The 24,383-nt window shown below is 30.3% G+C and overlaps 3 protein-coding genes across 5 annotated transcripts in view; 2 read left to right on the forward strand and 1 right to left on the reverse strand.

Moving 5' to 3' along the window:
* Positions 1-13,773, forward strand: part of LOC123293931 (spondin-1-like) — a 379,414-nt gene extending 365,641 nt beyond the window's left edge. The window contains exons 6-14 of one of the 3 annotated variants that reach the window (XM_044874928.1): positions 6,442-6,696; positions 7,413-7,593; positions 8,073-8,411; positions 8,946-9,326; positions 9,390-9,572; positions 10,528-10,620; positions 11,764-12,047; positions 12,109-12,181; positions 13,443-13,773. In XM_044874928.1, coding sequence (XP_044730863.1) covers positions 6,442-6,696; positions 7,413-7,593; positions 8,073-8,411; positions 8,946-9,326; positions 9,390-9,572; positions 10,528-10,620; positions 11,764-12,047; positions 12,109-12,181; positions 13,443-13,492 — 1,839 coding nt within the window. In that variant the 3' untranslated portion in view covers positions 13,493-13,773. Of the gene's footprint in view, positions 1-6,441; positions 6,697-7,412; positions 7,594-8,072; positions 8,412-8,945; positions 9,327-9,389; positions 9,573-10,527; positions 10,621-11,763; positions 12,048-12,108; positions 12,182-13,425 lie in introns of all 3 variants that reach the window. The other 2 variants (XM_044874929.1, XM_044874931.1) reach the window with 2 other exon arrangements.
* A 983-nt stretch (positions 13,774-14,756) lies between these two features.
* Positions 14,757-16,833, reverse strand: LOC123291983 (translation initiation factor IF-3). The gene is made up of 2 exons (XM_044872478.1): positions 16,242-16,833; positions 14,757-16,182 (listed from the first exon to the last, which is right to left on the reverse strand). The coding sequence occupies exons 1-2, from the start codon at positions 16,773-16,775 to the stop codon at positions 16,015-16,017; spliced, it is 702 nt and encodes a 233-aa protein (XP_044728413.1). The 5' UTR covers positions 16,776-16,833; the 3' UTR covers positions 14,757-16,014.
* Positions 16,834-19,489: 2,656 nt separating this feature from the next.
* LOC123292927 (BTB/POZ domain-containing protein 2-like) lies at positions 19,490-21,540 on the forward strand. Its single transcript, XM_044873641.1, has 2 exons — positions 19,490-20,669; positions 21,400-21,540. The coding sequence occupies exons 1-2, from the start codon at positions 19,527-19,529 to the stop codon at positions 21,538-21,540; spliced, it is 1,284 nt and encodes a 427-aa protein (XP_044729576.1). The 5' UTR covers positions 19,490-19,526.
* The last annotated feature ends 2,843 nt before the right edge of the window (positions 21,541-24,383 follow it).

Consider the following 24,383-nt stretch of genomic DNA (forward strand, 5'->3'; position numbering starts at 1 on the left):
ATTGTATCTATTTCTATTTGTATCTATGCACTCAATATACAGGATGTATTAATTCGTTTTTTTTTTTTAAACAATACAAATATTGAACAGAACATGTCATAAAATGAGACACGGAAAATGAAAGTAAGGGGGAGGTATGCAGCTATAACTGGCTTTGTCAGGAACTATGCCGGTATTTGCCTGGTTTCGAGGTCCTAAATCGGCACATTTACCAAAACAGGGGTACACATATCCACACCGCTGTAAACGGTCTTTGCTAACTTTTGTCCTTGAGGAAAAACTTTAAACATTTCAAGTGCATAAACCCTGTAAATTGTCTAAATTCCCTTATCTTTAAAAATGTTTCTACAATTGTCGATATAAATAACCTAATAACCTTTTTTGTAACAGAACGACTTTTGGTAGAAAATTTCTTCAACAATTTTTGGATTTGATGTACAATAAACGCGAGATATGACCTCATTAGGCTCGTTAATTACACTGGTCGACTGACATTTTATTTTTTTGTCACATTAATGCAAAAGTACATTTCTTATAGTTCTTGGGCTACTGAATTTGAATTCAGCATCGAAATTTCTCTAATACTTAAAGTTTTTGAAACATTTTTATCTAAAAAAGGGAACGATCTCTTCTTGTTTTTTCCATCTCTCTTTTGAATTTTGATTCCAATTTGAGTTTTTCCAATACGTTTCCTCTTACAATAAATCGTATAATATTTATAATAAATAAAGTATATATTATATGCAGATTATATTATTTATTCAATTTTTTAAGAAAATCAAAGAGATTGAAAAAATTTTAGATGTGTTTTGAAGGAGAATGAAAGATGCTGTTTGATGGCGTAAATTGGTTTGAGGGCAAAAACTACTTTCTGCTGTAACATACCTTCAAATATAAGGAAAAAGCGGGCTTTTCCATATTTAGGGTTGAATTTTTCGAAAACGGGACGTGCTGGAGCAATTTTTGATCAGATTCGGATTCATACAACCCAAAACATTCTGAAGAGTAAACTCATGTTTCTGTATCAAATTTATGTGATTTAGTGTCATCATAGTTTAGTTTAGTAGTTTTGAGACAATCCCTATAATGTTAGTTAGAAATGTTACAAACATAATCGTAGAAAATAAAATTTACTACAATTTTCTCTAAGCTTTTTTTTACTACATTACAAAATTTGATTTCTTGACCAAAACTTTACATAATTATTTCCGTAGGTTTATCCTCTATATCGTTCCGCTCTTATTATGGTTGTGGTCTCTTAATGGTGGAAACTTTAAATTGTTTTTTGGTCATCGGTGTCGATAAAATATTTGGATATGGATATTTTAATTTATGCAAATGTCCGATAAGGGGTTATTTTTGCAACATATTTCCAAAAATTGTACTCAAATTTAAGAAAAAATTCACATTCCTAGAGCTTTAAAAATTTACCACAAACAAATTTTTAACTAAACATTAGAAAGATGCCTGACCCAGAATTATTCATAAAAATTTTGAGATATTTGAGAGGTTGTTTTAAAGATCTTATTAAGTTCCTTTTACTTTTAAATCCTATGTTTTTAATGTAGGTATCTAGGATTAATTTTTGTTTATCTAGAAGTAACATTTCCAACTTTTTAAGAAAAAAATATACGGAATATTTTATCCTTAGATCCCAATGTTCAAGAAACAATTTTTCACTTAAAAAAAAATTACTTCTGTCCAAATAAACCATACCCGAAAATCTCAACTGGCAATGGGTTGTTTCTCCTGAAACAACCAGTACATTATTACGCTCACTTTATTGTTACATTTTTATTTTACTTTAAATTGATAAATTATAAGATTTAATGAAAATAGAAAAATACTTTTTTTAAAAGAAAATATTGCATCGAAAAAGAAAATTGAGTTAAAATGAACACAATTTTCTTTTTAGTTTTTCTAATGTGATTGAAGATAGACAATACGATTTCAGCTGTACTCAAAAAAGTCATATTAAGGTCTAATGTCCGTTATAGTCAAATTTTTGAATTTTCATACTATTAGTGACAACAAACTTGTAACTGTATATAATACTTATACATCGTATGTTTACATATACAAATTATACACATAAGTTATTATAATGGGTCTGATTTTCGAAATCGAAATTTGCAACAAATCTTTACGTTTCATGGTCAGGACAATGCATTATCATCAATTTGGAAAAGAAGTACGTACGTTCGAGGGTTATTTTTTTATTTCAAGAACCGTTTTCTTATTAGCAAAAAATTCGTCATTGATTAAAATATTATTAAATTGTTATTAATTTTTCTTTTAATTATTAGACCTTGTCTATTGAAAGAATCAAGATTGCCTCAAGAAACATGAGAACGATAAATAAACGTTATTTTATTCAAACAGCAATAAATCGTGCATTTATTTATACATTTTTTTTGCACTTTTAATTGCATATAAATAACGAATTTTTTTCCTATATTTTAGCAATTTACATTACGCTTCATTAAACAAAATAATTACGCTTGGATAAATATGCAAAACAGATTTAAACTATCTATCAATTTCATATACAAGTATGCAGTTAAGGGTGGGTGAGGTTCCAGGAATATGTCTATATCATTTAATATATTCATTGGCATTCAAATGGATAAAGCAATTTTTTTATACTCTAAAGAATAACACAAAAAGATAATATTATTATGTTTATTTTTCTATAAATATTGTCTATATCATAGCCAAAGTGTGTCGCAAGGCAAAATACAATCTTAGTTGACAGATTTAACTCACTTCCTCAGTTTCCTTGATCTCTAAGATCGTCTTGACAGACATCATATGACAGAAACTTAGTTTTATATTCTCGGTGAACAAAAAGAGTCGATATACACTCAATTTATACAGAGAAATATTCTTGTTGTTGTTAATAATATAATAATATAAAACATGTATTCAAATGTTCAATATTTTATACACCATCAAAACTGCGTTTTTCAAAGTATTAAAAACATAACATTGAAAACTTTTTATCCGTCTGATCGAATTAAGAACAGATGTTACTTACCACCTATCATCTAAAGACAACTAACGCTTTGAAAGACACAATTAAGACAGCTAAGTGAAGCCTGATCCCAACCGAGAATCAATTAAAAATGTACTAAAATTTCGGTAGTAAAATAAGCTACTGCTTATCCAACTGAGACAAGTATGACTCGGCTGGATATGCAGTAGACAAGTTGAATGATCCGAGACAAGTTGAATGGAATAATTCCATTCCTAATCGAAAGGTTTACTTTTGAAAATAAAGTGCTAATCTTTTGGGAAATATACATTTTAAAAACTAAAAGATGGCTCCTCAACAAGCTCACTATAATAATTAGGCTAGTATCATTATAATACTACCGAATTTAATGCTGCGGTTACGACATGCACTATTTTGTTTCTTCCAGTAATTTTGTCACAGAAAAAATTAAACAGTATTTTGAACAATAAGCTTAAATTATTTCTATAACATTTATTTATGTATCTCTATTCAGATTGCATTGAAATCATATTTAATAAAATGTTACTGAAGTTTCTTTGGTATCTGCATTTACACACCATTTGAAAATTACCTTTTCATTGAAACAGAAAAAAAACTTATCGACGACACTAAACAATATTTTTATGTTTTTATATTCTATATATGAAATATATCAGAGTATATTAATTTTAGTACCATGTTTGTAACGCTTAGAAATAATGATACAAAAAAAGAAAATTTTGGTACAGGTGTTTATAAAATAGCCTAATTGGTCTATTTTCGTTTGTTCAGGACTTTAAAATATCACTTCGAATTTGTAAACGAGCAGTAAAAGCCAATTGGGCCATAGATCTAGTCTCTGGAATATCGACTGAAATCAAAAAATATATAAAAAGGGGTGATATATCTTAAGGCACATAAACAAAAAATACAGTATCAGTAGACAACAAACTAAACAGTAAACAAATTATAAGTGTAAAAAAATTGATACTCAAAAAATGTTCATGAAAAATTTACCTTGCTTGTTTTATCCTTTATGATTTCTCTACTTTACTAATAAATCGACGTAACTCCGTAAGAAAATAGATTTGATGAAATTTTTAAAACTTTACGTGCTTAAGGTAATACGCGCACCATAGCAATTTTAGACTTAGGGTTGAAATTATTTGTACCTTATTTTCAACTTTGATGATGAATTTTATTATATCCTCATAAACGATGACGCAAAATACGAATAAAATTTTTCGATATCTGCCTTGGTTTTTCGAAATATCGAAATTTAAATACTTAAACAAAATTTACAATTTTTAATATTTTGAAAATTACTCGGATATCGAAAAATTGTATTCTTACTTTTCGTCTTATATTGTTCAGTTATAACATACTTCACCATCAAAATTGAAACTATATATTTTTTTCAATTTGTGTCCCCACTACCGTGCTCATACCTACATCCTTAATTAGTCGAGCACAACGAGTTTTTTTGTTTCAATAATTTATTAAAGTTTTAATTTTAATTTAATTAGTTTTTTTTTTAATTTCCACCGACTAGTTTTGGAGAAATATATGATAACATATCATCCATCTACCATTTGCCAATAAAACCAAAGTTAAATATGCTTACTTTTAAAGTCATTTATTTATTTAAATAATCGGGAAACCCTCCCTAAAATTAGCATAATTAATTTAAACTTAGTTCAACTTATTATAAAAAAAAATCAAGCCTGTTATCCAATATTACCCTGGCGCTTGTACATCCTTAAAACTAAAGATTATTAAGTATATGCATTATTATTATAATTATTATTAAATAGATAATAACAAAAATTTTTAAACTAAAATTTAGCTGTAAGCAACCCTTAGTTTTGATTGTAGGTATTGTTTTGGGGTATTACAAAATAAATTTACTTAACGTATAAAACTTTTTTTTGTTTTGTCTAAATTATAAAATGTAATAATGACTTATTAAGGAATAACGGCGATAAATACCCAAACTCTTGTGCTGAAAAATGTAATAAATTTAAAATGACGCCATATGCATGCATTTACTGTTTATGCTGACCAAATATATAAGTCACATATGATACGAAGAATAAACGTACCTACAGAATGTACTGGCACATTTTAAAATAGTATCCAATTTTTGTTAAATTACTCCACGACGAAGAATCGAGTAACAGCATTGATTCAAACGAACTCCGTTGAACTGAAGTTTATATTCAGAGCCCAGAAAATTTAAATTTTAACTTTGGATTTAATTAGAACAACATTTCTCTAAATTTCACATCTCGAGTAAATTCGCCGCTCTTTCAAAAGACACATATTCATTTAGACCAGTGTTTCTCAAAGTCGGCGATAACACCCTTGTGGGCGCTAGAAGCTTACAGGGGAGGGGGGCAGTAAGGCTTATTTTATAGAATAAATGTAATAGACTAAGACTGATATAACACGCTTTGGCGCCGCTGAAAAATAACTGATTCTCTAAGTGGGCGGTAGACGAAATAAGTTTGAGAGCCTCAGATTAAGATGAATTGAATGAAGTGTCCCCTAAAGATTTTCTAACTATTATCAAGAATAGTATAAGGCTCCACGAAAACCTAACTGGTGAGATACGTCAAACCTAACTCATCACAGTACAAAATACTGTTTAAAGACTTATTCCTGAATGCAAATCTTAGCCAAGTACTTCGTTTCAAAATCCATCTCGGTCTCAAACTGTTATATAGAGGTAAAATCGATTTTCGCATGGAAAATATTGACAGATCTCATTTAAAAAATGCTCCTGAACGTAAAAGTGCAGGTTGCCGATGGGAACCCGGTAGAATACTGTTTAAACTAATTTTTTTTAAACAAAAAAATAATATTGAGCAAATCGCTTCGAAACAATTTTTATCATATAATTGGGGTCAAAATGAACAAAAAATGTTCTTAGACATTTTTTTGGAAACCCTCCAGTTTTCAAGTAAAAAATTCGTAAAATTTGAAAAAACGTGATTTTTACGATTTTCATCTCTCAAAAAGTATATGAAAAAGTCAGATCTTTAGTATGTATACAATTTTTATTTGCAGTGTAAAGGTTACTCAACAACGTTAAGTGCTTGATTGTTAGTTGTTAAGAGAGCGTGCGAAAAACCACAAAAAATAACGATTTGTTGTTCTATACATTTTAAAAAGATGGAATTTTCACCAATCGACTGCATTATAATTTACAGAATTACAAGCATAGGAAACTGGAATTGGATCACCCTTTATAAGTCTTTTTTCAGCCTTTTGTATATGATTATCGGAGTAACAAATGATTATTAGTGGGGTTTTTGATTCTTAAACACCTTATAGAAATATCAAAATGCCAAGCATGTAGTTTGTGTAAGGTTTTTATGTACCTATATGTGGATGTGGATGTGTGGTAACAAGCAATTTTATAAATGATTGCAATTAATTTTCAGAGTAACCACATACGAACAATAATTAAAGCACGAGGTATTAGTTATCCTAATGTGACAGCAAAAACATTCGCTGTATTCCGTGTGAACAATAAACATCATTTAATATCGTTGGTATCAAAAATAATACCATCACCAGATTGGATTGTGGGCGTATCAAGTTTAGAATTATGTTTGGCAAATTGCAGTTGGGCTGAGAAAAAAGAATTGAGCTTATATCCATGGGATGCTGGTACGGAGGATGGTATATCATATAAGGTATTTACAATTACTCATATTCATGTCTTTATAATTTTTACAACCTTTTATTTGGTAACACCTGTCCGTTGTTTGTAATCAAATCTTGGAAGTTAAATTTGATCCACTTGACCTGGTTTCCGATTGATCTGAAATATAGTCCTGTAAACGCAGCTTTTTATGAAACTCATTCCACTGACTCCCCACTGATTAGTCAGCTCAGTTCAAGCTGTTTCGATATTTGCTGAAATTTATAGATTTTTGATTTTGAGACTGTTGATATTCGTCGTTTTTTGTGTAAAGCAAACCACGCATTCAAATTATTGAAAACGAAAATGTGAGTATCAAATGTGAGGCTCGCTTCAAAACAGACTCAACGCTTGAATGTACAGGCTGATTCAGTTGAAGATTATTTCCGGATCACAAACGCAATGTACAATCGGTTTACAAACATTTTTTCTACAAAACAAACGTGTTTGCATTAACACGTTTGTCATTCCATACACCATATAATTGATTTACACATCCGTTTTTGAATATTTCATTCAGCCCGCAATACTACAAGAGGCGTTAGAACGTTTTTCGGCGTATGAGCTAAAAACATAGGCGCCCCATGCAGTCGGGTCCACGCATTAATCCAGCCTTGCCTATTCACTTTGAGATCTCCGTTTGGTTCTTATTTATATTAAATTGTCCATTTTAAATATTATTTAAGTTTAAAAAAAATTTGTTTCTAGTCAAATCCAATACCAACATATCCACGTGATATAATTCGTAGAATCTCCACAAGTTTTCCAGCCAATCCAGATTCACCATTTTTCGATGATCAAGGTGGTAAAATGCAACCATTAGGCAGATTATACTTAACACGACAACGATTGTATGAAAAAACATGTGATACAGACGTAGGCGAACCAGGTAACTAATAATGTTATCCCTTTTCTAGTTGACTATATTTTTAGTACCACTACTTTTCAAATATCTTGTCTCCATTAGCTCATATAACATGTTAGAACATATCAGTATATTTTATACAACTATTTAGCTGCCAAATTAGCAAAAATTCTATGAAATCGAAGAAATACGGACAATCAATTTATTTATTATAAAAAATTATTAAAAAATTTAAATTTTGTTAATTTTTTTGTATCAAATAATTTAATTTTACATAATTCATAATTATGAAAATTAAAAATTCAAGATCCTATTTTGTCCCTAAATTATTTTACTGTTTTCTTTCATGCATTCTTTTTATAATTTATGCAAAAATTATAAAGTTGTTATTTTTTCGGCTACCGTTAGGAAAGGGTTACAATTATTTTAAATCTCGAATTCCCGAAGGAAGAAGTGGCAAGGAAAATCAACCTTTAGAAAATAATAAATTGCACCGATTTTAGATGGAGACGAGGACTCACTTAATACAGGACCGTGTAAAGTGGGACCCTGGAAGGATATATCATCATGTTCTGTATCATGCGGCCGCGGAACAAAACAACAACGGCGCTTTTATGTTAATGAAATATCATCCAGAATACGTAATTGCAAACGTGTACTATTCAAGGAAGTGAAATGTATACGTCCATGTAATACTGGTATTACAGAAGTCAGTAACGATCCATACTGTCAATTAACTGAGTGGTCTGAATGGTCTTCATGTAGTGCAACATGTGGAGAAGGTACACGAACTAGAGATCGAACTTACGTTCATAGAAACGGGCAAAAACTTTGCACTAAAGGTAAATATAATAGGATACTTTCGGTAGTGAAAAAAAAGTAATGAAATTTGATAAAAATTAAAATTTATGTAGGAATATACTTAAATATTCCGATTTTGAGTCAAAAGCACATTATTATTTTATTATATTAAAATTAAAAGCTGTAATTTTAAATCTGTATATCACTTGACCTAAAACATCAGCCGCCATGATGTTACACTACTAATTTGTTGATGGCTTATTACGTTACCATCGATTTGTTACGTTACCATCAACTTTATTTATACGGATAGATAATAATTACATACACGACTGTTGTTTTTACCAATATTACATCACCAAAATGGTTAACAGCGTTTTGCGAGAATAAAAAATGTTAAAAATTTTATTTTATTTGATGCCAAGAAAGCGTGTGTATTTTGCCGAAATATATTTTTCTGTGGCTTTTTATTCAGAAAATCAACATTTTGAAGTACTTTGTCAAACATAGTAAAATACCCTATTGTGTGTTACCAATATTTTGATTTAAATTGCTAATTTAAATGCAATTTCTAGGAAAATACTTTTTACCAGTCCTTCAAGACAATGAACAATGCACTGGTGAAAAAGGTGAATGTGATGAAAATGAAAATGTAGAAGTCTATGAAAAAGAAGGTTGTGAAATGTCACTGTGGACAAATTGGACACCGTGTTCAAAGTCATGTGGCAAAGGGATCAAAACACGAAGACGAACAAAATTCGAAAGATTTGATAGTTATCCGCATAGGCGATCTCCACATCGTAGGCATACACGGCATCGCAGACAAGACGATGGAGATGATGAAAATGGCAGCGATTACGATGAAGCAGATGCTTGTGATGGCGTCAAAACTTATGAGCAAGTTGAATGTATTGCAACTTCACCATCATGTGATGTCGATGCCGAACAATCAAGAGGTAAATATTTAATAATTTCAAGTCCATTTATCGTTGTAAATGAAGCTTGACTCATATTTATAGAAATATGTGAGCAACAAAGGGATAGTGGCGACTGTGGTGGGGGTGATTTCAGAACTTATGAAAAATGGTACTTTGATTCCCTACTAGCACAATGTCAAGTATTTAACTACACTGGTTGCGGTGGGAATCGAAATAATTTTGATTCAAGAGACGAGTGCGAATCAATATGTTCCACTTATGAATGTAAGCCCTTGGTCAAATTTCTTCTACCACTGCTCTTTATGTACATCATTCAACGTAAATAATTAGACTCCATTAGCGAAACAAATTCGAAATGTTTCTATACTTAGCAATAGTTCTGAATTTTAATATTTGGTATAATTCTTTAAATTGATTGAATTAAGAGGGTTTATTAATGAAAATGGCACTCCATAACTTTAACGTCGTATTTTAAAGATGAGTAAAACCATTATTAACTTCTATTAATATCTTCGCGTGAAGATATCACTGACATAAAATTGCTGCCTTAAATGAGCTTCAAACAAGAGTTTTTTGAAAAAGTACATTTTCCTTTTAAATTCTTATTCTACCTTTAACTTAGAATTAAAGAGGTGGGCTCCAAGAACCAAAACTTCAATTGACTGAATTTGCTAATTTGCAAAATAAAAATCACTGCTAAAACTAGAACACGCTGTACAAATTTCAGCTTGTTATTTCGCTTTTCAGTTACCATATTGACGAACGGGCAGACATATATACTTACTGACAAACGAAATTTGGTCCAATAAAGTGATTCTTTGAGCACCTATACCAAAGTTTTGATGGTACCAACAAAATTTTTAAGGTACTGCAGGAATATTACATATATCAAGGAAATAAAAACGAAGCGTCTGGTGTTCATTTTGTTGCAAAAAACTAAAAAATTTTACTTTATACTTGTAGAGTAACATGATTATTCGAATTTTTTCAAAAAACTCAACATCAAACACTTTGTTTTTAACGAGCTGACATTAACTTTAAATCTCGTTCCAGATCGGGTAATCATGTTTCGCAAAACATTAACAATACGTTAACTACGCATCCATATCCCCTCTTAAATCGGCGTTGAATGATGTCCACCTGTTTTTCACAACATTCCTTAAAATATATATCAATGTTTTTTCTTTCCTGCTGCTTTCTAAATTTTGGACATAAAAAGATAAGCTAAAGTTAAATCGTACAGCACATAAAAAGCAACTGGGAGTTTCACTTTCTAGTGTGTTAACATATAACATGCAAATGCAGGATGAGGGTATGCATAACAAAAAATGTCGTAATAAATTATTATCCAATAATATTATTTCTCAATGTGAGTTTGCATGGTTCGTATTTTTTATTTTTTGTTTCTTGGATTTGGCAAAATGTATATGTATAGTGTCTCAAAATTTCAACCGCATTACAAGAGAAGGATAATATACAAGTATAAAATTCTTAGAAGTATCATTTTTTGAATCCAATGTACAATTAACGAGAAAAGGCTTCGATAATTAATTATCAACGCCGGATTTCTGCCTAGGCCTACAAGGCGCCAGCATAAGGGCCCCGGTGGCGGATGATCCTGGGAATATTATAAAATAACGTAACTATAGTAACATAGACTACATTATTCTTTTTAAAATTTATTTTAAAGTAATTAAAAATTATATAATTTATTTTTAATTCGCTAAATTTTCAAAATGGCAAACGCCAAGTGACTATAGTCCGGGTCAGATATTATCGTTTTATTTTTGATAATTTTTTGATTATTACCTATTTTTCAAATTGAATTTGTTTTTTATAAAAAGCATATTGTAAAAAACAAGATTTACTAGAATTTTATCTTCTAGCATTTATTCTCTTATTTTAATATTTATAGAGACATTTAAGTTTAAAGTTCCGAAAGTATTGTATTTTTAGCCCATGAACGTAAATAATTCCGTAAATGTCAAAATTGCTTAGATAAATTGTAGTAAATTTTAGTTTCTACAACTTTGCTTATTATAAAAATATAATTATTGAAATCCTATCTCGTTAATGGTTATAACACATCGGATCCAAAAACTCCAAAGAGACTTTCTTAGAAGCGTTACTACCTGTAACGCTGCTTTTCTAAAGCGATAGTTTTGAGACACACTGTATTAAGTATCCACAGTAAATCTGGCGTAAAAGATGTTATTATTTACTTTGTTTTAAATGCTAAATAAAACTCCCAAGTAGAATCCCAATCAACAAGCGAAGAACGAGATCCATTTGTTTTCATTTGTTCTTTATAGACCTAAAAACCATCTTGCCAAATAAACCCATCATATTTTATTTTCAGTTAATAAGTACTATTGTTTGCCTTAAAAAGTTTTTATCCCAAAAAGATATAATATTTTTAAATAATAAGTAATAAAAGCATATACTCATTTTACAGCAGATCCAATAGATTCTGGCAAATTCGTAGTGGGAAATCAAATATTAGATAGTTCATTATTTGGAGGGAATAATAATCGCTATGCAACTGTAAGATATCCACAAGAACAAGACACTAATCACATAGATCAAGCTTATCAAGAAACAGATGATTCGGTAAATTCGAATGAAGTAATTGATTGTAAAACATCATTATGGTCAGAATGGAGCGAGTGTAATGCAAACTGTGGAAATGGGTATCAGCATACAGCAAAAGGATACCAGCATAGATATCGAAAAATTGTGGTATATATTTTTGAAATATGATGGTAATCGATAAATAGATAATACTTTTCAATACTTTTAGGAATATCCGGCCAATGGCGGTAAACCATGTCCAAAAAAATTAACCAGAAAGCGTAAATGTGAAATACAATGCAGTAAGTATTTATAATTACCATTACTCAACAACAGCTTTTTGCGATAAGATTTTTTCTGTGAACTTCAAAAAAGCAATCGAGTAAAGACGCTTAGGATTGATAAAAATAGAAATAAAAGATGTTTCAATAAAAATACTAAATTTAATTTTGGCAGCCACAATTCACGTTCTCGCTCGAAAGTTTGTACGGTATATACATCAAGTAGAACGTAGAGCAATATTCGATGTGCCACATTTTCATCAAATCAATAAGAGCGTATCAATTAAATACAGGTAACAAAGGCGGCTTAAGTAATATTGCGCCCCAAAGCAATTTCAAAAATTAGCGCTTCCCGTAATAAAAGTCTAACAACAAAGACCTTTTTGAGTTATTTAGTTTAAAGTTATTTATTTATTAGAACCTGTAAAACCGCGTTGGTTGTTCGAGGCAATTCTTCGACTCGATGTATCGTTGTTTAATATGAGCGTAAATGGTTACATTCATCAACATAGAACTTTTCTAAATCACCAGACTACATCGTTACTAACATACTTGCTCTATTTTGACCTTCTTCAGTGTTCAAATTGATCAAATTGCTTAGAAACGAAAATTTACTGTACAAATTACTATACAATTTCCGACTCTTTTTAAGTTCAACCGCAAGTCTGTCTATAATTACTAGATATACTGTCATTCCGAATGTTTCCCGATCAGATAATGAAGATGTAATATCTTCGGCAGATTCATCTGCAGTGAACTTTCTATTCGGTTTTCGCATCATCTTTGTATCCTTTTCATACCATTTTATTGAGAGTTCCAAGACTTGCTGTTCACTTTTATTAAAAGTTCACCTTTCTATAGAAATTATATGAGTTAAGACTGTCACACATTTGAATCCCTGTACAAAAGTCAATATCAACAGCCTGTAATTTTTTGCATACTTAAAGAATTATATTTATGTTTGTTTAAAAGCTTTTATCCGCGCACTCTCCTTTGCAACCTCGTACCTACTTTGTCTTATGAATAATCCGCCTCTGAGCCGTAGCTATCTTTTTTTTTATAACATTTTGTTCCGAAGAAGCCTCAAAAATAGAGAATATAACAAAATTGTAGATACTTATTCATTATTGATGGCCTTAAATTGAATAAGTTGCACAATTATGTCGTCTTATTTGCAAAAACGCTGTTGAGTAGAGAAAATATTTAAGTGTATACACTTGGAAAAAAGTGATACCGCAGTATTATTGACATTTAAAACTAATTAGATTCTGGTGGAAATTAGACAACGAAGTATATCGAGATCCACTAACGCCGACATGGGGGCCACCATAATTAACGACAATGAATAAAAATACGAGTGTACATGGTGTAAATATTATATACAAGAAGATTTTGAAATACAATTATGTCGATAATAAGTAAATTTTTATAAGAATTAACTATGTTTTCTAAAGCTAATTACAAAATTTTGACTTGGAATTGGACATCAAAGAATTGTAAAATATACACTTAGAAGCCAAATTCGACAATCAATAAGTTACAATAATTATAGAATTCTAGTTAAAAATGAATGTTTTGTCTAGTGGATTAAATTGTCTTGTGGTTAAAAATGGATGTCTAGTTAAAAATGAATGTTTTCAAATCCACATCAAATGAATAACAAAAAATGGCGTACAACAAATCAATGATTTAGTTTACTGCAATTATTTTTACATTTTTCAAATCAAAACATAAGTAATAATTTCCTTATAATAAATTAAATTGTGAATTGACATGTTCTTGAAGATAGTTCGCATGATCATGTTAAAAAGTTTCGAAAAGTTTTGACACCTCTCTTAGCTTTTGGTGCAAAAAACATTTCTATAAAATTTTCAAAAAGAACCCTTTTACCATTTTAATCCCGTTAATTTTTTACATCATACGACATCAAATGGGGGCATGCGAAAATTAACATCAACATTTAGCGTTTAAAAACTTATTTCAGTAGTACAAATAGTTTAAAGATCACTAATGTTCTTATTATCTACTCAAAAATTTCCCTTTCTACTAAATGAAATGCGTATGCATTTGAAAAAGCGAATTATTTTGGTAAAATTAATTATAAAACGCATCCTAATAATATAAAGTCAGAAAATTTCACGGATACCGCACTCCCTGAAAAAATCGAAAAGTTCATTTCAAAAGCAACAACAAATCTTTCAAAATTCATTCAAGCTAAATATTGTAGTTAGCTTTTAAAACAAAAAAACAATTGATAATAATTAAAAATATCATACAAAAATGAAACTCCTTTCAATTGAATGTTTAAAGGAAAAAAATAATTTCAATAAATTTTGCAGAATAAGTATGAAAAAAAAAATAGTTTTTTATAAAAATTTAGATAAGTGTTATGTACTAAGTATCTTTTTATACGTTTTCGTGTTTTTTGAAACGTCAAAGAAAAAAATATTTAAAAAAACAATAAACATATCCACAAAAAATGGACAAAAATAATAAAAACAATTATTTATTTTTAAAACAAATATTTTTAGGTAAATCAATCGAATTATGAATTGTGTATAATTAAAACAAATTTTATTTATGTTAAATTTAGTATGTACAAATTTTTCAAAATAAATTTTAAACGTAGAATTAATATAAATTTGTGATCGATCTTTATTTCTTGCCCAATTTAATTCGTGTCCCTGGTTAGAAAACACTTAGTTGATATTATGCGCCTTTTTAAAATGGATGCTCTGCATCATACCCGCAGACGCGTAAAAATGCATGTTTAATACAAATTAAATTAGATTTTAACCCAAAACTTTTATAATTTTACTAGATTTTCGTTGAAATATTAATTTCTCTTAAATTTCCTGTTTCTATAAAATGGAATCCTGACTAATAAAACGGAAACCTGACTAGAACGAAAAACAAAAATCGATGGCCTTTTGAAACACAAATTCTCTGAATCGAGCAACTTATATGCAATAAAAAATAACATACATCAAAGAATTGTTTCCTTTTTTGGTGGTTAGAATTTCTCCCAAAAGTTGTTCTAACTAGATTACTTGCTACATCTTAAGCCGTGGTTAATAGATAAGTTATAACTCCCGACCAAGAACATATATAATAAAGATATAATACTCCCTATACCGAGCTATAAGCGCCCGTGGCTGAATTTGAGGCGCCTATCTGGGCGGGCTCTAGTCATCGGTCATTGCGTGCTTTGTACCGCGCATCAGGCTGTCTAAGTGATTGAAAACATAATTTCACTTTCAATAAATTGAAAACAAAAGACAGCCTGATGCACAGTAAAAAGTGCGCAACGACCGAGAGGACTAGACCTTGCCCAGATGGGCGCCTTTTTTCCTGCTATCCTCTCCACTCGAGTTTACGTCCTTATTACATACGTTCTCTCTCCCGACTTTGTAAATGCAGCCTTTGAATGCAGTTACGAACCAATCTAGCTATAATAGATGCCCTTAACATATACACTGTGTTAGGTAGAAGCAATCTAGCTAAATTCTTAAGGCCACGTTTACACGCGATTTTCCGTACCACAAGACTTGCTTCATAGCTTCACCTGTAAAACGCAATAATCAGAGCAATAAAAAAACTTTCCGTAGCAAATTCCTCAGTACGTTTAAGTCTTAAGTTTTAACCAAAAAATGCAAAAAAAGACTTAAAAATCTAAAACAAAATTAGCGTATGTTCAGTAAACAAAACAGCAGAAAGCTATAATAATAAGTATTCATTTTTTCGGATAAGGATTGTTCAGGATTCGACGTTTTTAAAAATCGATACCACAAAACATATTTTAAAAGTAATACGCTAGAGCATACTAAACTAAAATTGACGATTTTCTTTAGTTGTCATAAGTTTTTATTATCAGAATTTTTATTACTATTGCTGCTACTACTATCTGAACCTTTATCACGTTTTGGTGGTAAAATTTGAAAGCGTATATCACTGCCCTTTTGTCGTTTTTGTACGAATCGAGCTGTTTGTAACTGTTTTACAAGTTTTTCGTATATCGTTTCCTATAAAAGAAAATCTAATTATATTTTAGGATTTTTATATGCAAGAAATGAAAACTTACAGCAGCGGACATATTACTAGCTTCACCATTAATTACCACCCTAACCTCATAAGGTTTTGCCAACCACTTTTCAATATTCCTTATTCTCGAATTCAAATCATGATCAGATATTTTATGACTAACTGTCAACAATTTTTCACCCTTAATATACGAATCTTGTTTGCTAGCTTTGCGTTCAGCCCGCCGTTTTAAATCTTCGGCTAGATATTCAGCCCCAGTCATTAACTTATACACAGGTCGGTCAGTTTTCGTATCCAAATCAATAATTTTCACTAGTTTTAAATCACGCCTCCTAGATATTTTTGTAGCTTCTTCAATTGTTGTAATCGACACATTGTTTTCAGGTAAGATTAATGTTATTTTAGGAACAGGGACTGTTTTTTTCTTAACTGGTTTATCTGACACTGAAGTTTGATTTATATCAAAAGTAGCAAATTTGTTATTTAATTGTGTAATCAGATTAGGAAATACTGCCAAACTGTATTTATGAATATTTGTAATGTAAAGACGATTTGATAAAGTTCGTAAAAACATTTTTGTAAAAAATAAAAATAGTTACATATTTATCACATGTGATGACATTTGAAGAATAAAAATAAACACACTGCCCACTATGGTAAGGGATACATACTGCATTTCTTATACGGTAGTGCCATCTAACGTTGCGTGATAAATCTACCAGATTTGGTGTATAGCTTTGGTAGATAATTAATAATATTATAGATGTAGATAGCATTAATTCCACGATTTACATGAAATTTTTCCGTTAGATCTCCGAACGCGATTCATTCTAGCACTAAAGATCGTGGGCTAATGACTGCGTCTACGTCTGCGGGTTAATGACTGCAGAATTGAGCGTCTGTTGCGCTCAGTTAGTACCGGTATCCCATGCATCTTAAAAAAAAATAGATTGCCGATGCAGATAAGTAATTGGCTATGTTTATGATGCCACCAGTACTAATAGGGCTTTTCATTTTAAAATCACGATTCACTTTTGTTTCGTACTAAATGATTTATAAACAATGTGATAAAATGAGTAACAAATATCTTCTATCTTAGTCGTACTTATTGCTGTCAGTACGAAAAAATAAACCCTGCACTTGCGCTTATAACATGATGAAAAGGCCTATTGAGCATTATCTAGCAATCTAGCACTCAGTTCTTATTACGGCTAGATGCAGCTAATTATTTATCGAAAATTTTCTATATTTTACGTACAAGGAAGTAAATAAGGGGAGGTGCAAAACTAAATGTTACAACCAAGTTCTAAATCTAAAATTTCAACATTCTAAAATTTTTTTGGTTTTTATACAGTTATGCGAGTTATTATTTTAAGTATTTTTTTAAAAATTAGTCTCGTTCAATTAGGATAAATTTGTTAGGGACAATGAAATTTGCAAAATTTAACAAACCCCCCGACAAATTTTTCGGGTACTAAACTAAACTTGTACTTGAAACACATCTTAGAACACTCTCCATTAAATCACCTTTTTCATAAGAGGCTTCTTCAAACTGAACAGATTTTGAGAATCAGGGTTTATTTTTTAATTGTTCCGGGTACGGAACCCTAAACTCGCACTTGAAACATAGCCAAAAACACTCTCCAATAAATTACCCTTCAAACCACAGATTTTAGTTTTTTATGTAATAAATTATAATCTGTGCTTCAAACGAAACAAAAAATTAAAATCAGTTCATTCGTTTAGGCGCTGCGATGCCACAGACAGACACACACACACATAGTGGACAAACTTATAACACCCCTTTTTTGGTTCGTGGGTTAAAAATAACTGTCAACATTATCATTTGTTGAATTTAGGAATAACTTAAAGCAATGCAAGGATCAAGGAATAAGAACTGAGAAGGTTGCAAACTACTACTTTTTTTTGTACAAGGCATGGTGGGTGCAAGGAAAAAAAAGTTTGTAGATGCAAAAGCCGAATTCGAGTGTAGAGAATCACATATTTTGCACATTATCTGATTAGGGTCTTAACTTTCTTGAAGGTAATTAAGTATAGATAAATATTTATATTGATAAATAATAATTCTGCAAATAATGATACAACTAGCTATTATATACACAATTTTGTCTAAATTGTATCAGATAAAATAAATCTTTTGTAAAGGGTTATAGATGATTAAACATTATTATTTAGTTAATGCTTTGTTTAATTTATTTTTTTCATTGATTAATAATAATACTCTAATAAACATTTTTAAACAATGAACAAAATAATACTATTGTTTTGATGTAATCAGTCGTTTATCCTGTTGGTTTAATAACCACAAGCGTAATTTTAAGTAAAGGTTTATAAATTATATTTTGATATTTTTACAATAATTGTAACTCGGGGTCGTCTTCTAGACTATAAAGAAGACACAAATTTAAAGGCTATTTTATAAAGATAAATTACATTACATAAGAATAAATATCTTCTTACCACTCGAATATGGACAATTGCTTCTTTACTTTAATAAAATACTGATCTGTCTTCCAAAAATTCTCCCCACTACAGCTTGGTCATATTTTATAAGTTCTGCAATTATAAGTCATAATAATTCTTAATCGATTGAAAGTAATAGATCGGAAGATGCACGGGAAAAATCCGTGCGGGATGATCGTATCAGGATTTTAATGCCAAACAAAGATATCGTCCTATCTGTTGTTTTGTGAAGCAAAGCTCGATTTCGTATCTTCAATCAGGGAGGGGATAAAAACCCCAAATTTTAAATAGTTTCGAGGATGCTTTTCCAACATGAATGTAAAGCAAAAATAGACAGATAGGTGACGATAGACCTATCTGCCAATTTGCACCAAATTCTATCCACCTACCTCCAAGATTATCTTTGTATAGTTTCGCTAAATTTGCAAAGTGTGTGACTTTTAAAAAAGAGTGAACGCTGCGGAATATGTTCGAACCTCGACCTATGTGTAATATTAAAACTGTATGATGTCATCAAGTATTAGCTGGCATATTACCACAGTTTCCTTTTATTCCACCAAAGTAGGGTTCATTTATCTATATCGATGTTTGCAAAATATTTGAAATTTTTAAGTTTTGTTCATTTAAGGTGAATACAGCTAGCTAATTTGAGATACTTAACGACAATCCTTATCTTATCCTAGACTTATCAATGCATAGACTTGGTCGTATCAGTAGAAACTAAGTATTCAAAACTATCATTGGAAAAATATAGGTAGGGTAATATGAAATTATTTACAATTTAATTTTTTACAATAGTGCTAGTTTTATTATTTTGTTAATAAAAAGTTTAATTTACGTAATGGATTCAACAAACAAAGACCCCAAAGGATCTTCCAATTATCTGTATAACAATCAAGAGCAAGCAGACATTCATTTTATTGTTGGAAATAAAAAAGTTCGACATCGAATTCCAGCTCATAAATTTGTTTTATCCGTTGACAGTGATGTATTTAATAAAATGTTTTTTGGTAGTTTACGAACAAATTCTAAAGAAATTAAGATATCTGACATAGAACCAGCTTCATTTTTGGCATTACTTGATTTTTTCTATACAAAAGAAGTACAAGTAAATGTAGAAACAGTGATGAGTACTTTTTATGCAGCAAAAAAATATAATGTTACAGAATTAAAAAATCATTGTATCGAGTATTTGAAAAAGAATTTAACCAGCGATAATGTGTTTTTTTTGCTAAAACAAGCTCGTCTATACGATGAACCAGAATTAGCAACATTTTGTTTCGATATGCTTGATAAAAATATATCAGATGCATTGGTTTCTAACAGCTTTACGGATATAGATTTGGATACTTTGATTGCTGTATTAGAACGTGACACACTACAAGTCTTCGAATCGAAATTATTTCAAGCAATTATATATTGGTCAATAGCTGAATGTGTTAGAAAACAATTGCCAGTAAAACCAGAAAATCAACGTTTTGTTTTAGGTTCAGCACTCGATTTAATACGTTTCTCATTAATGACATTTAAAGAATTTACAAGTGGGCCAATGCGGAGTGACATATTAGACTATGATAAAATTAAAAAATTTTCTTTAGATATAGCATCAAATACCAATTCTACGGAGATACCTAGATGCAGTAATAAAAGATCGTTAGAATGTCATTTAAAATTTATTTGTAAACAACACAATTTGCCGCCGAATCAGCAGACATTATTTAAAGATCAGTTTAAGTTTATTCGGCCTGGAGTTATTGTTGGCATCGTGTTCTACGCAAATATGATAAATTATAAATCAAATGTAACGTTAACATTGATAGATGAAAAAGAAGGCACGATATGTTTTCGTTCCGAAAAGTGCTTCGATACTCCTAAGTTATATATTATTTTAGACACATTTTTACCGATTATGTTTAATAGACCAATTATGATCGATCCAGATAATAGTTACAGGATTGAAGTTCAAATTGAGAAACGTGATGTCGTAAGTATTGTTTTTCATCAAATAATAAACATGTTCTTAAATTCATATTTTTATAACCAAACGTTAATTTGTTTCTTTTTTTGTTTTTGTATATTTTATATAAGTTAAAGCCCCTTATGCAGGATATTTTAATAGTTTTTTTCTATATTAATACATTACACCATATAACATATGAAAGCGAGACTCTACACTTCAATAGATTAACGCAACGATTATTTTGGTTTAAACAAATAGAAAGAAGAGAAAAAATTACGTAGTATCTAGCCAGGAAACGAACCTGACTCTTCTAGATATGAGGCCGTTACCTCTTCGTCACTACTGTTATTTGTAACTGACTCAATTATTTGTGGAACCTCTTCGTAATTTATAAAATTCAGATTTGAACAATAACGTAAATAGTTAATTGTTTATCCTGTATTTGCGAGATTTATGCCAATGCTTGAATTTCGGTTTGCAGAAAATCTATTCAATGAAAAATGTTTCGAACAAAAGTTGTTTATCATTCAAAAGTCTGAAGAATGATTTTATTGGGATTAACACAGTATCTACAGGCTACATGTTGCTACACACTTTTCCTACATTTACACACACAAAATATAAAAAATCGACGATTTTGTTTTTGATGTTTTTGTCAAATGTATATTTAAAAAATATTGGACATGATTTTTGGTTTTTTTGATCAGATAATTTCTCGCTAAATTAACCACATGCCTACTTTTTTTTATTTTAGTTGGCATTAAATAAGCGCATGACATCGAATGGTTTCATTTTTGGAAATGATGGAAAATTGTTAAATAATAGGAGACCTGCCGATTATTTCTCATTTAGCAGTTGTTCTGGTATTATTTCAGAAATAATATTTTTCATGTAAAAATAAACTTATGATAAAAAATTATTGGAATTTGTTATTATAATTAAATTATTATAATTAAATGCACTGTTCCTATGGGATAGATATATTTTTTAACGACATTTAAATATATTTTTTAATGGTAAATATGCCGCAAATAAGAAGGTTTGGACGATATATATTTTCCTTAATTTATTTTCCCTTATATGTGTATATCTCCCTAAATTTATTTTCCCCCTATGTATGTATATCTCCCTAAATTGAAAATGAAATGGAAATTCAACCAAAAAATACATTTTTAGTGCTATTTAATACACCAAAATGCTCTTTACTATAGATGAAGGTGCCAATTTTGAATTCATAAACCATTTCCGATAAAATTGAACAAAGATAAAAGCCCGTGTATTTTTGCATAAATTTTAATTAATTATACCCAGTGGCGGATTTAGAGATTTGCCGCCCGTAGGCTATTCAATTTTTGCCGCCTCTAAGTTTTGATATCTTAGTTCACAATCATATCAATTATCTATCAATAAAATTGCAACTTTATGATTTGTGCTCCATTATCCTCATTACATCAACTTTTCCCGTATGGTTAGTATCATCGAGAACTATGGTACCGTGTTAGATCCTTGATTATTTTTACAGCAAAGAATTATCAAAAAACAATATTTTATGCAAAAAATATCTCAAACATGTACCAATTTTAAAGTAAGTTAAGGTATGTGTTAAAACTATACAATACTTATGTAATAGGAATGAAGCTTACACAAAAAATCTAGATTTGGCGAACGTTGATAAATATTTATTATTACACTGACAGTTACAAAACAACACAATAAATATATCCTTTCTTAATTATTTGTTAGTATTATAATTCAAGTCAAATTATAAAAGCATTACAATACTATTTTGCGACACTTTGAATTCGCAAAATCATTTATTATATCGTCGTACGAAATCTTGTTTATTAGCTCTGACTCTATGCACAAGAGAGCTAAAGCGTTTAGCTTTTCTTGACTTAAAGTCGATCGGAGGTAGTTCTTTACTCTCTTCAAGCAAGAGAAGCTTCTTTCACCAGAACAATTTGTCGCTGGTGTACAAAGAGCCATACGAAGTACTATATCCAAGTTTGGATAAATGCTTCCTAGATTCTGATCTCGCAGGAATAAAGACAGACTTTTTAATGATCCAGAAATTGGTTTTATTGAAATTCTTTCAGATGAAAGGTAGCTTTGAAAGTGTACGCATTCCTGAACTAAGTCTGTTTCTAAATCATTAGGATACATTTTTTCTAAAAAACTGGCTTTTTCCGTCAGAACTGATGGTAACAACTCACTTATTTTGGTAAGAAATGAAAATTTCTCGTTAAATCCGTGATAAGCCTCTTGTCGTTTTGCTAACTCGGATATGAGTCTGTCTATGACAACGAGAAATGTGTTAACCCTGAAGTAATCACTCGCAGCTATTCCAATATCTTCATCGGGTGTTTCATCGAATCTTTGTTTTCTTTTTGGTTGTCTTTTTTTCTTCTCTCTTGTATATTCTTTTGATACGATTAACTCGATTACATTATAATCAAAAGCGTTTAGCAATTGTTTATGCAGAGATTTTGAGATATTTATTATTTAGCACTGTATATAGGACTATATTTCGGTTTTTGTTGAATATTTTAATTCCTCTATAATTTTTGAAATTCGTATTTTGTGTGTGTATTATAATTTTTTCTAAATTTTGTCAATCGAAATAAAAAATTTATGAACTAAATTTGCCGCCCCTTAAAATTTGCCGCCCTAGGCTCCAGCCTACTCAGCCTGCTGGTAAATCCGCCACTGATTATACCTCACAGTACTTTGGGCTTTGATATTGCTTTTGTACCTGAAGGTTAGGATAGATAATATTTATAGTACCTATATAATATGTAATTTTCGAAGCAAGGAAAGTTTTTTTAAACTATTTGTACTGTATAGCAAAGTCATAACCTTGAACTTCATATAATGAGAAATGGAATAAATTTAAAACTGGTTAACGTTTTAAATTTTTTCCTTATGAGCACAAAAAGTTAAGGTGACGAAATTATTTGTCGTCACTCGTGCCAACTTTTGATATCTATAAAAATTTTAATTTATTCACATAAAAATACTAAAATCCAAAATATCCATGAAATGATGTTGAATAACCTCCCACTAAGCCGCGAATTCGTTATGTCACCAATGTGTATACCCTTTAAGATTTTATTTTATTCGCTCATTAACTCATAGATAATTTAATGAAGTTGACGATCCAAATAAAATTTATGTCTGATATCATAATATGTAAATACAAGACATATAATATTTGCATATATCTACGTAAATTAATATACAGAATGTTTGTATCCAAATAAAATTTATAAATATTCACCATTTATATTTATTAAAGCCAACCCAGGTTTCTCAATTGGTTTTGATGACTAAATTCTTTTTCTCACCTCCGTGCAAAAAGTGTCAAGTTGCCGCTTTCTGTCTCCGCCGGGGAGAAAAATAGTATACACACCACGGGTGCCAGTATAAAATGTCTCAGATCTCATGTTCATGGTCACCCGAGGCGAATTTGAGGGTGACAAACATGTCTCCGCCGTGTAGAATAATCCGCCGTGCCTCCGCCGAGGAGAAAAATATACACACTATGATAGCAAGTAAAGAATGTAACGTATCTCATTTTTGTCTCCCCCGAAAAAGAACATGAAATCTGAGACATTCTTTACTTTTGCTCCCTAGATGAGTAATATACTATTTATTACTTCAGGTGAAAAATTCTCACCGCACGGACAGAGAAAAGTGAAGTTGGTTTTTTGATAATCTTTAGAAGCATGCAAAATATGA

This window comes from Chrysoperla carnea, chromosome 2, assembly GCF_905475395.1.
Source record: "Chrysoperla carnea chromosome 2, inChrCarn1.1, whole genome shotgun sequence".
Taxonomy (NCBI): domain Eukaryota; kingdom Metazoa; phylum Arthropoda; class Insecta; order Neuroptera; family Chrysopidae; genus Chrysoperla; species Chrysoperla carnea.